General features: G+C 39.7%; 1 protein-coding gene across 5 annotated transcripts in view; it reads right to left on the bottom strand.

Moving 5' to 3' along the window:
- Positions 1-12,814: 12,814 nt before the first annotated feature.
- Positions 12,815-14,030, bottom strand: part of FRMD3 (FERM domain containing 3) — a 134,349-nt gene continuing 133,133 nt past the window's right edge. For all 5 annotated transcript variants that reach the window (XM_061456291.1, XM_061456295.1, XM_061456292.1 and 2 more), the window contains one exon: positions 12,815-13,518. In XM_061456291.1, coding sequence (XP_061312275.1) covers positions 12,923-13,518 — 596 coding nt within the window. In that variant the 3' untranslated portion in view covers positions 12,815-12,922. The remainder of the gene's footprint in view (positions 13,519-14,030) is intronic.

Raw genomic sequence — 14,030 nt, forward strand, 5'->3', positions numbered from 1 at the left:
GGTTCTATACAATATTCGCTACACTTTTTCATACAACATTAAACACAAAGATCATTCAGATTTGTAGGTCATATGCAACAAATACTGATGGAAAGAATGAAAACAAGCAGCAGGGGGATAATCCAAAAACATTCAGCTTGAGGAGTTTCAGTTTGTAGTAATATCACAATATGATCAGTAACACATGTTGTCAAAAAAAAAGTGAAATAAAAAATAGCATCAGCACACTGAAGAGGCTTTCTTTTTCCTTTTTAACTCCTCATGAAAGTTTCCAACAGAGCAGTTTAAAAAGATGCATTCATGCATATATTTTAGCAATATATGCACATAATGGTTTGAGAATAACCTGAGCACAGACACTGCATAGATGATCAAAGTTTAGAAGAAGTAGTTAAACTATTTTGGTGGATGAGTTTTCCACTAGAAACTGTTACTTAAATGCAATCATAAGCTTTTACTGAAATGCACCATTTTGACAAAATTTTCAATAAAAAAATTCTAAGCACCTCAAAAATAAAATGTAGTTGTCTTTCAAGTATATTTTGTTGCATTATGGTTTTTATTATCTCCCTATATAATTTTACATTGAAACTTTTCAAAACATATCGTCATAAGGTTCTGACAATAATGCTGAATACTTCTATTTTGTGGAAAAACAAGTTTTCGGCTCCATTTCAAGAGAACTACGATGAAAGGCAGGAAAAGATTCTGAAGAAAAATAAAGGTGACATGTCTTGCGTATGTCAAGAAACTGGGAGTGTTGCCACTGTAAATCAGTGAATGGGACAGATTTCCCACTATGACCAAATATTTCTTGAGTAGGAAAGGACTACTTGCAGTACTTCAGTCATCCATCACCTTGTTATTCCGATTTTCATGCTGTATGTTTTATAAAGTCTGCAGATGCACAACTGGAATGGGAGAATGAAGGTAAACCCACAAGTTCCAGAGTCATGCTGCTTTTGTGAGACTCCATGGGCAATAATTTGGTGAGGACACTGACAAGCACATCACGGCAGGGCTGGACAAGAGCTATTCAGACAATTCCCGTGCACACTGGAAACAGGAGCTTTCAAAATACCCCATAGGGTATATTTCAAAATACAGGGGCTCAGCCATTTATTTTGCACTTCGTTTCCTGGTGCCGTAAGTGACCTTAGAAGAAGGTGTACAATGAAGGACGAAACAGCTAAATATGCGCTTGTTATGTAAATATTTTTTCAATGTCTTTTTCCTCACCTATTTTCCAAATAATTTTTTTCTCCCACTCTTTTCCTCCAGTGGGCTTGTTTTTCATTCATCACTAGATCAGCTACTTCAATTTTTTTCTCCTTTTAAACTCATTTTATATTAGACTTTCCTCTAGTGTAAACGTTAATTTGAATCACGCTAAACAGTCTCTTCCATTTAAGTATACAGGCTTTCTATTTCTAATCGTGATTTTTAATATTCTGTGTCTTAAATATTCAGTTGCTTGCTAAATAAAGGCAATGAAGTTCTGAGGCCTTTGAATAAAAATTTACCACAGACATTTTGAAGGTCTTACAGATATTAACAGTACAGGACTTGTCATTTAAGATCTGCTTCAAGCAGATGGGAACACTGATTAAAAGAATGCATTCTTTGTAGTCTACCCCCTCACTACAGTGTGTGTTAAAACAGAGCTCTGACAACTGTAATTTGATTTCTTAGAGTTAAATTAAATCACTTTCAGGAAAATTATAACTTTAAGGCAATACACACAAAAAACTGACAAACATACTAAAGTTGAAGGCAAGGATTAAGAACTCAGCAGAGAGCAAAACTTCCTCTCCACTGTAAGTCAGCTGCTTTTTTAAGCACAGGTTCACAGTTCTCCACTACATTATGCTGCATTAAAACCAGTTCTTGGCATCATGACTTGTAAACAACACCATCTGGAATATTTTGTGTATAACACAGAGAAAATCACTAACATTAATGATTAGTTATACAAGCAACTTTTGTGTTTTCTTATGAAAAAAGTTCATACACTTAATAGATTAAATGTTATAGAATTTGTAAAATACAGCAGAGTTAATGGTTTATGCTTACAAACATAAGCAAGCTCTGAAAATATCACACAGCAGGAAATAAGAAATGGCGATAGGTGCAGAAAAACGGGTCTTGTTTGAAAACTTACTTGAAATTTCTTCCAAGAAAATAGTTACTCACTCTTCCACAGCCTGTTTTCTTCCCATGTAGTTCTTTTAAGAGCCAAAGACTTGGCATTCCCTATATACATACCGAGGTCTAAATATATGTATGTATTTTTTTTTAATTCTTCAACTGCTCTCTATTCTCCACTTCTAATTTAGACAACAAGAATGGTAATAACCGTGCATTTCTTTTAAATATTACCTTTGGTGCTAATAAACTTTATCCCAGTTGCTAGCATTAAACAACTAAACGGTTGACTCAAAATCTTAACTGGCACAGCAAGAAATGCAACTCAGAAACTTGTTTGGATAAAAAGCAAAAGAAAACAAATAATTAGCATTCAGAAATAATTTACAAAACATTTGGGCACAGAAACAACACTCAAGAACACAGAAACTTCATCTTACAAACACTATCTGATTGGGTAAGAATGTTTTTCTATATTTTTTATAATTGTTCTTGGTAACATGGTTTTCAGGTCACCAGCCCACAGTAATTTTCAGAGCAAGCCTCTCCCTCATGCTTTTCTTTGCCTGCCTTCTCTAAGGGTAATTTTCAAATATTCTCTGATTATTTCTTTTCCTCCTAAAATGAAATCTAAAACCAAAGCTCTCTGGCTCATTTCAGACTCTCCTAGTTTTTACCAGTAAGCCCTGTTCTTCCACATGGAGAGAAAAAGAACAAAATATAAAAACCTGATCTGTGTAGGTAATGAAGGAAAAGAAGATATCATAACAATACAGTGCTTTTAGACCTGGAGACTGTCTGGAGCTCAAAACCACTCACTGTGTGTTAGTTTACACGCATAGGTTGTATGGACCACTGCCCTTGAAATCAAAGGTAAAGGGCCATTCCCAGGGAAGGTTTACACAGTATTCTGCTCTCATCTGCCCTTTGGGCAACTTGCTGTCAGGTAACTCCTTTTATATCAACTCAAGGCTTTTTCTGGGAATAACAGGACACAAAGGCAATTTTATCAATTAAAATTTTCCCATAGAATTCAAGAGAGGTGCCACATAAATTGATGCAGGTGAGAATTGACAGTTTTTACCGTTTGGTAAATGCCACAGTGGCGCTTGGACTGCCCATGTGGAGATCAAGAGCTGACAGGCCTGATAGGAACTTTTCATATGAAACTTGCTGGTGGAAAGCATTGCTCCACCAGAGTACTGCAAGACATTGTTCTTTTTAAAGTAATTGATTGATTGGGGGGTATTGTTTAAAGTAATTGATTGTTTTATTTAATTAAAAAATAAGTATTTCAGCTTGGCATTAAACTTTTCATCGACTATGCAACTCTATTGTCTACATTTCTGTTCCCTTTTATTACACGTCTACTCTCTGACACAAACTTAACATAGAGCCAAATTTTCCAAGTTGGTATCAAAACCAGCCAAACCACACACAACAAAAACAAAACCAAATCAACCAACCAAAAAAAAAAACCAAACACACCAAAAACCAAACCAAAAAAACAAACACCAAACAAACAAACAAAGTCCCACACAAAAAAAAATCCTTAAAGTGGTTTTGTGCAAAACGACTTCTGAAGGATTATTCTGTAGTGCCACAAGAGGACACTCTAAACCCACTTAACCAGGACAGGCACTTTACAAGTTGAGTTTGTATTCGTTTGTGAAAACAGATTTTGTATACCCAACAGCAGAGAAGATAGAGACAGTTCTTCCTCATCACCAAATCTTTCTTAAGCTCAGAGTTCAGATAATAAATTATTAATAACATTTCTTATTATATATGCTTCAAAAATTTTAGCTCAACTAATATCTGTAATCCTTTATTACTTATTATTTTGGTCCCATAGTCAGGGGTTTGGGTATTTAGAACATGGGACTCAATCTGGGAGGCCAGGTCTACTGGAGGCTGGTGGAGCTGCTTTTGTAGATAGCTTGCCAGGCTGGTCAAGAAAGCTTTAAACTCGATTTGTTGGGTTCCATCACAACACAGGCAGTCAGTTGCCAGCACCTATAATTAATACTCAGAGCTATGCAGAAATATTTCAGACGCTACAGCCAAGGCTTCAGTTGGAGCTCAGCTCAGATGCCTCTATACAAATGCCCATAGCATGGGGAACAAACAAGAGGAATTAGAGATGTGTGCACGTCTATGGGTGTATGATAAAATAGGCATCACAGAAACATGGTGGGATGGCTCCTATGACTGGAGCGTTGGAATGGAAGGTTACAGGCTGTTTAGAAAAGACAGGCCAGGCAGGCAGGGAGGGGGAGTTGCCCTTTATGTTAGGGATAGGCTGGAGAGTATGGAACTCTGTCTGGGGACAGGTGAGAAGTCCACAGAGAGTTTGTGGGTCAGGGTTAAAGGGAGAACAGGGATGGGAGACATTACTGTGGGGATCTGTTACAGACCGCCTGATCAAGAGGAATCTGTGGATGAAGCACAGATTTGTAGGCCCTTGTTCTCATGGGGGATTTCAACCACCCTGACATCTGTTGGAGGGACAGCACAGCCCGGCACAAGCAATCCAGGAGGATCCTCAACTGTGTGAAAGACGACTTCCTTCTGCAAGTAATAGAGGAGCCGACAAGGAGAGGTGCCATGCTTGACCTCGTGCTCACCAGGAGGGTAGGGCTCATTGGAAACGTGATGCTCAAGGGCAGCCTTGGCTGTAGCAATCATGAGATGGTCAAGTTTGAGATCCTCAGGACAGTGAGGAGAGTGTGCAGCAAGCTCACTGCCCTGGACTTCAAGAGAGCAGACTTTGGCCTCTTCAGGAACCTACTTAGTAAGGTTCCATGGAATACAGCCCTAGAGGGCAGGGCTGCCCAAGACTCTTGGTTGGTATTCAGGGATCACCTGCTGCAAGCTGAGGAGTGTTACGTCCTGCCTACAAGGAAGTGCAGCAGCAGGGCCAGGAGGTGTCCATGAATGGATAAGGAGCTGCTGAGGAAACTCAAGAGGGAAAAAAGAGGCCTATAAAAGGTGGAAGCAAGGACAGGGGGCCTGGGAAGAATACAGGGATGTTCTCTGGGAAGCTAGGGACCAGGTCAGGAAAGCTAAGGCCCAGTCAGAACCAAATTTGGCAAGGGATGTGAAGGATAACAGGAAGGGATTCTATAGGTACGTAGCAAATAAAAGACAGACTAGGGACAACGTGGGCCGCCTCTGGAAGCTATCAAGAGATCTGGCTACCCAGGATTTGGAGAAGGCTGAGGCTCTGAATGACTTCTTTGCCTCGGTCTTCACTGGCAAATGCTCTGACCACACCACCCAAGTCTTGGAAGTCAGATGCAGGGACTGTGAGAATGAAGACCTTAGGACCACTGTAGGAGAAGATCTGGTTCAAGACCATCTTAAGAACATGAACGTTCACAGGTCCATGGGACCTGATGAGATCCATCCGCGGGTCCTGAAGGAGCCGGCAAATGAAGTTGCTAAGCCGCTGGCCATCATATTTGAAAAATCATGGCACTCAGGTGAACTTCCCAATGACTTGAAAAAGGGAAATATAACCCCCATTTTCAAGAAGAGGAAAATGGATGACCCAGGGAATTACAGACCAGTCAGTCTCACCTCTGTGCCTGGCAAAATCTTGGATCAGATTTTCCTGGATGGCATGCTAAGGCACATGAAAAACAACAAGGTGCTTGGTGACAGCCAGCATGGCTTCACTAAAGGGAAATCCTGCCTGACCAGTTTGGCGGCCTTCTATGATGGGGCTACGGAACTGATGGACAGGGGTAGAGCAGGTGACATCATCTACCCGGACTTGAACAAAGCATTTGACACTGTCCCACACGACATCCTTGTCTCTAAATTGGAGAGACATCAATTTGGTAGGTGGACCACTCGGTGGATAAAGAACTGGCTGGATGGCTGCACACAAAGAGTTGTGGTCAATGGCTCAATGTCCAGCTGGAGACCAGTAATGAGTGGCGTCCCTCGGGGATTGGTGTTGGGACCGGTCTTGTTCAACATCTTTGTCGCTGACATGGACAGTGGGATTGAGTGCACCCTCAGCAAGTTTGCCGATGACACCAAGCTGTGTGGTTCGGTTGATACACTGGAGGGAAGGAATGCCATCCAGAGAGACCTTGACACGCTTGTGAGGTGGGCTGATGCCAACCTCATGAAGTTTAACCATGACAAGTGCAAGGTCCTGCACCTGGGTCGGAGCAATCCCAGGCACAGCTACAGGTTGGGCAGAGAAGAGATTCAGAGCAGCCCTGTGGAGAAGGACTTGGGGGCGCTGGTCAATGAGAAAATGAACATGAGCCGGGTTCAGTGTGCGCTCGCAGCCCAGAAAGCCAACCGTATCCTGGGCTGTATCAAAAGGAGCATGACCAGCAGGTCGAAGGAGGTGATCCTGCTCCTCTACTCTGCTCTTGTGAGACCTCACTTGGAGTATTGTGTGCAGTTCTGGTGTCCTCAACATCACAAGGACATGGAACTGTTGGAACAAGTCCAGAGGAGGACCACGAGGATGATCATAGAATCATGGAATCATAGAATAGTTACGGTTGGGAAACAGTTAGGTTGGAAACTTCATATGGGAGGTGCTCCAGTCCCCTGATAATCCTCATTGCCCTTCTCTGGACTTGTTCCAACAGTTCCATGGCCTTTTTATGTTGAGAACACCAGAACTGCACACAATACTCCAGGTGAGGTCTCACAAGAGCAGAGTAGAGGGGCAGGAACACCTCCTTCGACCTGCTGGTCACTCTCCTTTTGATGCAGCCCAGGATACGGTTGGCTTTCTGGGCTGCAAGCGCACACTGCCGAGTGTGTGTCCAGGTAGATGACATCAACTGCTCTACCCCTGTCCATCACAGGGGTAGAGCATGACAGAAGGCCACCAAATTGGTCAGGCAGGATTTCCCCTTAGTGAAGCCATGCTGGCTGTCACCAAGCACCTTGTTGATTTTCATGTGCCTTAGCATGCCTTCCAGGAGAATCTGCTCCAAGATTTTGTCAGATTCTCCTGGAAGGCATGCTAAGGCACATGAACAACAATAAGGCGTTTGGTAGCACCAAGCAATTAAGCAGCAATTAAGTGGACGCAGCAGGCCACTATTACCTTTGTCTTGACAAATGTGCCTAGCTTCTGTTTGATCCACTACAACATTTCCAACGCAGTAAATGTATCATCCTGTCACCATATCCTGGAACGATCTGGATAAAGAAAACACAAAGAAACTCATAGTAAAGCCACCAGAGGTGCTCATATTTCTGAAGCATACCCATTTTATAGCTGATGATAATATGAACCACTTTTCTTTTTTTTTGTCTTATAATCTATATGGGAGCTGAACACTTGCATAAGTGTAGCTGCAAATAGCATTACTCCTCTCTTTGTGTATCTTTGGAGCGAGTTAAACCCCCGTAATTAGCAAGGCCTTATGGTGTACATTAACAGTTGTAAAATGTTTTAGCTGGATGTGTGTTGTGTTTTATTAATGCTCAGTAATGATTACATAATTTCAAATTCACTGTATTCCTAAGTTGTTAGTTTGTGATGACTAGCTCCAGCCTCTGGGAGGGAGTATTTTGTGATTTCAGAGTCCCACAGATTGCTATATGCTAAATGCTCTTCCCAGTTTCCTGAGAAGGGAGTCCTGATAACTCCAGAAGTCAGTATGCAAAGTACAGCCATAAATTCAGAGGCGTTATTCACAGGCAGGAGACTATGACACCTACAGAACCAAAATATTTGATACAGATGATTTTGATAAAGTAGCAGAGAGCTGGGGATGGAGAGTATGCTGGGGACAGAGAGGGTAGACAGAGCCATGGGCTATGCTGAAGTTTAGTACAGTGGTCTGGATGTCCAGGGTATGCATTAAATTCGAGCATGACAGAAGAGGAAGAAAGGCTTAGGAAATTATGATTTTGACAGGAGGAGCTCTGTGGGGTAGAGTGGCCTAAATCGGAACAGCAAAATTTACTTCACTCAGAAGGACAATATCCATGAAGAATTCATGAGTACATGGCAAGCAACAGAAACTCTGTTTCCAGCTTCTGAGCTGCCTTCCCACACAAAAATGCTAGCTATACTACTATAATGGCAAAGGCATTGATAACACATTAGAAGTAGAGATCAGTCCTTTCGCTGTGTATCCATATGATGTCATGCTCGTCAGACACATTGTTTTATCTCATTTCTGAGGCTCCAAAGTAACTTTTGGGGAAACCAATGTGTGGTGGAGAAGGTGGGGTGAAAGAAGGGAAGAATACTTCTCATCCATCTCAGGTGAAGAAAATTACAAGGACAGAATAATGGTGTCAAAGGTAATACAGCTAGTAATACTTTTTGGTGGGCTGTCCAAAGAAAAGTATAACTCAGCTACTCTGACTTAACAGTAGGTTTATTTAAAAAAACAGTAGGTTGAAGTAACAAGGATAGGCAGCTATGAAGCAAAGCTGACTCAATGTTATTTTTCACCAGCAGTTGGCACTTTGTTTTTATGTAGACATCTCCTTACATCACCTTTGCTGTTACAGTTCCCTGTGAACATACCAGGGTCTCAAGACTGAAATGGCACATACCATCAGCTAGGCAAAACCAGCAAAGGAATGGTGGTGGTCATGAGGAGATCATGTGCTAATGAATTTCATATTTTCAGTGGTTATATGCTGCTGAGTGAGGATTTCAGCTGTTGACTTAGATCCCCAAGACAGGATCTAAGCAGACTTTTTGCTCAGATGGTCTTTGTATTTGACTTTGAAGAAGTCCTTTTCTCCCATACCTGAAGCTCATCTCATTATATTCACCCAGCTCTATCTGTGGGAAAAGGAATCCAAAGATTTGATCTGAGAAAAGCAAGGGACAAATTAGGTGACGTTTTTGGTTTTCACTGCCAGGTTCATTGCACTAGAAGTTAACTTAAAAATACCTGCAGCCCTCTCAAAACTTCTCTTTAGGAAACTAATTCTGTGCATAATACTGAAAATCAGAAAATATTTTAAAGTGGTTTTAAACCAGACTTTTCAGAAAACACTACATGCAGCAGATCTTTTTATTAGAGATTCTAAATAGAATCTAAATAGAATAGGAGTGCAGTTGAGAGGCTTTCCATGTTCTTTCCTCTACAGCTCTTTCTAGAAATACATGCCCCATACAATCAATATAGGTAATTATTCTCCAAAGAGATGTAGCTTGTTTCACCTCAATTTCTAGTCCATTTAAACAAATTATATTTTATTTACCTTTTGTGACTAGCAATTGTAGGTGGTACTTATTCATCTGATGAAGAGTGTTCCTGCTGTTGAAGATACTGGGGGCCACCTCACTTCTCCAAAGTATCATTTTGTGAGCTCAGCAAACACATCTGCATTGAAATTATAAGTAAGCTAATATGGGAAAAGACAGAATGAAATAAATATAGCAGGTAATTTTGTCTCTGACTTAGCTCCCCAAGATGATGTTCAATTGCCTCTTTCCAGATTGTATCTTTCTTACAAGATGCATTTGAACTGTCTGAGCTCCAGACCAACTTGATGTAAGCAAGCTCCATCGAAAAGCTGCACAGCTTTGCTTGCGTAACACTGTAGCCACATCTGCCTATCAAAAGGTTGTAGCCATATGTCTCCAGCCAGGGCCGGACTTTAAAACCAGACTTCTCAATTAGTATTCTGTGTGTAGTAATTTTATTTTGGGGCAAATTTAAGAGTGTGCCTAACTCTTACATGGTAACTGGGCAAAGAATTGGTTAGTGCATCTGAAGCCATGTAAATAACATCCCATTTGAAAGCACTTTCTTAGTGTCTCTCCAGCTGATGAATTAAAAAAAGAAAATTGTATGAGTCCTAAGAAAACTGCAATACATGATGTACCAACTAATTCTCAGCAAAAAGCAGTATTTGTGAAACATCTTTTACCACAATAACTGTCATAACTGCATAAAGCTTTTCTCCAGTGTATTTTTATTAGGGTTTCCTGCCATCATATCAACATACAAAACAATCAGGATGTTGACATATAGAAATGTGAAATTCACTGTACAAAGATAAGGCTCAAGTTACAGGTATATTTTCCCCTTAGTCTCCATTAAATAAAACAGTTTTTAATTCTTCCCAGAGTTGTGTTTACAAATGTTAGACAAATCACAAAATATATTTCAAGTACATACATTTTACAATATAATCCAAACACAGACAGAAATACACAATACTGTACCTACAGGTGCTCCATAATCCAAGTCCGTCATCCTCACCAATAAAATACTAGACTGCTACTCTCTCTGAATACATCCAACCATATCCTTCTGCATGTAATACGTGGTCATGGCCTCTACATTATAGGATTCTCATGCCTTTCAGTTAAATTAGTTTGACAGACCAGAAAGTACCAGGAAGGAAGTGAAGAATTTTAAAAGGCCAGGCCTGAATATATGCACATGATTAGTAAAGGCAGGCACATGTGCACACATACACTTGCATTTAACCCTACATAAAACTTCACTGCACTGCACATTTTTTGAGCTTATGTTCTCATGCAACTCAGCTATTTTCTGATAGAGTTAAATCAAGCATAACAATACGCCTACTTTTGGAATGCTGTAATTTACAGGGACAAGACTATATTTTAGACATAGGATCTAACTTTTTTTTTTTTTTTTGCATAATTACCAGACTTACACAGGAGCCTGTATGGAACCATGTCGCTATAGTCCAGCAGGATGACAGCTCTCACAGCCTTTACCACTTGAAATACCTTTTCTGACACATTTGTTTAGAAATAATGTGAGTAATTTCCCATTAAGGCCTAACACCTACTTTAGTTCACTCTCCATTTCTAGGCTGAATGATTATTACCTCAAGGGAAAGGAACACTTAGCTGCAAGTAGCACAAGAAGAAATACACATCAAGTAACTTATCAATAATGATTCTGGGGAAGAGACTGGCAAGGACAAACACAGTCAAGAGGAGAAAAAGTGTTTAATTTAGCATTTGTTGGTTGGGAAATGAATAGAAATCCAAAAGTTTTCAACTGAGAAAGGGAACTCCTAAGCCCTGTAACTGTTTTTTTCCTTTAAAAACTGGAGAAGATTAGAAGGTAAGGAGAAATGCTCTAAAGAAATTGCCATTTTCAAACTTGATATCTGCAAAGGCTTACATGAGAAAACCAAGCAAAACTGGCTCTCTGATCCTGAAATGAAAGGAATTTATTCAGTAGGAATTAGAGATGCAGTTACAATGTGTTAGATGCATAGCTAATAAAATAGCCTCAAATAATGTCTCCAATTCATAAATATCTAAGCAGAAGAAAGACTGTGAGGCCAAAATCAGAGTTCCCTAGTTTAAATATGAAATACCTCTGCACTAAGATGAGGTAAAGGAAGGCTAAAAGCGTTCTCTTCTTAAATACATCCTCTGTGGTATATTGGAGGGCCATCAAACATTCTCAGCACTGACAAGAATTACTTAAGCATATTCTCTAAGCTGTGTTGGAATACCTTTAGTTATACAAATCCATGTTACATGAAACAGCATTAGATCATGTAACTGGATTTGTAATAACAAGGAAAGAGGGTAAGTATATTACTGTAATATATGAAACGAAGCATATTCATATGCACAGAAAACATGTCTTAGAGATTAGTAATGACGGGCATCAAGGATTAAGATGCATCTCTTAAAGCCTTTAATAGTGAGTCAGTAGAATACTTTTATGTCAAGTGTACAGCCTAATGCTTTGCTTTCAAAAAGGAATACAAAACGTGTTCCTTTTCCTCTTTTTCTCTATAGTTTTTAAAAGTAGGTCACTCACCTGCTAATTTAAGTGAGGGCTTTGGCTTTTTTTCTTCCTACTATTATCTACTTTGATGCTATCTAAAATAATCTACATTTAGACTGAACTCACTCTTTTCCAAAATGTCTCTATCTTGTAGAGACTTTCTACAGCACTGATAATATGTAAGACAACCTGACAGCTAAGAGGAAGTACCATTACTTTCCTTTCTGCTCACTTCCATAAGCTTTACAACTGTGCCTTTCAGAAATTCTTCTGCGTACTTGGTGTCTTCTCACCTCCCCCAGGCAGCCCCTACTGAACTTGAGTGAACTTTCTATGTATTTCCCAAACCACAGTCTCTCTTTATAGACCTATATTAAACTTATTCATTCTGCAGCCACTAGTTTAAAAACAAGTCATTGCTAAAACACTAAAAACATCCCACATTCCCTTGTGCATTTTTCTTACCAACTTGTACATTTAAATAACATCCTAAGTTGTCTTTTGATAAAAAATTACCAAAATATTTTAAACACATAAAATTCTAAAAAAACAAACAGAAAAACAAACCAAAAACAAAAACCCAGCATAAACATTGCTTGTATAGGCATTGGTTAGAAGACTGCTGCACTAAGGAGTATATTCAAAACAGTTTTTCTTTCAGTTTCATTGGATTTAGTGTCATGGATTGTAAGGTTAAGGACAGCGAAACTTACTGTGAACACATCTTATATGATGTAATACATGAGCAGGAAATGCAATTAGAATAAATCTTCTTTTGGTTTACTGAAACCTGACCATAAAAGCCTGTAGCTAAACAGGAAATTTAACAATGCAAAGCAAACTTAAGAACTTGAAAAATCTATGAGTTTGGATATGAAGACATCTATGAGTATGGATATGAAAAATCTATGAGTACAGATATGAAGACATCTACTGTCTGGAACAGCTACTGTTTCCAGGGGCATTATGGAAAGCTGGCACTAACTGAAATTTTGAATATAGCCCTTAGTTTTACAATATTTATTTAAAATCTAAAAGCTGCCCAGCATGTCACAAATGAAGTTTATTTTGCAAGCCACCCACTGCCTAAGGGGGCAGTAATATTCAATATGAAACTGCTGAAACTCAGGTGTCTGACGAATTTCATGGAGAAAAGAGATTTGAAGGTCTGACTCCAAGAGAACAAGGAGGAGAGGGAACACAAACAGTAACAGTCCAAGGCCTACAAAGAGAAGTCTGGAGAAACTTTTCACAAAGGCATTCACCTCTATGTTGCCCATTAGAAAGTCACAGCTCCACCTAAGCGCTCTCCGAGCTTCTTTCAGTTCTTCCTCCTCTGCAATCAAAAATGCATTTTCATCTGCTTCCAGTTCCTCAAATGAATCTGTATCATCTTTCTCATACTCTACTCTTGGAGAGGTATCAAAGAGCATGTCAATCTCATCATCAACAGGAGTGGGCAGCAAGCTGGCGCTAGGACTGTATACCAGTTCTGAGATGGTTAAAGGTTCTTCTTTCATTTTCTCTTCCTGTTCAATGGCAAGATCAAAATTCTCCCCAGTGTCCTTAACTGGTGAGCTTGAGGTCACTGGTACTGAAATCTCATCTTCCCGCGGCAGTTGGACACCTGAAGAAAGGAGATGAAAATAGTGATCCTAAATTTTTGCCCTAAAAAAACCCCATCAAAACCCTCAGCCTTCCAATAGCATCTAACAGGGATTGGAAAGAAGATTCCACAGTCATTTTGCATATTGAAACCAGACCATACACGGTTTGTAAAAACTGGAAAAGCCTTTTGAAAAGTACCAGAGGAGAGGAACTTCTTTACAACACTGCAGTATACCAGAGCTGCTTAACTTTGTCTGATACTACTACTACTGCTAATAACAGTGTAACACAAAGGAGAAAACAGAACACCTAATTTTCTACTGGCAATCAGACTTCTAATATAAATGAATACCTAGTACATCTGAACCGGTACTATTTGATGGCTAATAATAACAACAACAACAACCCACCCTTATTTCTTTGAGGTGAATGAGGAGAAAGTGATATGGTTGGGAAGTAATAATGGCTGAGGTTGGGAATTTTTAATAGAGCACGAAATTAGAGACAGTAGATTAGCATTATAAATTCACA

This window comes from Pezoporus flaviventris, unplaced genomic scaffold (genome assembly GCF_033815535.1).
Source record: "Pezoporus flaviventris isolate CSIRO_AGI_PZ_B2104156 unplaced genomic scaffold, CSIRO_AGI_Pfla_v1 ptg000022l, whole genome shotgun sequence".
Taxonomy (NCBI): domain Eukaryota; kingdom Metazoa; phylum Chordata; class Aves; order Psittaciformes; family Psittacidae; genus Pezoporus; species Pezoporus flaviventris.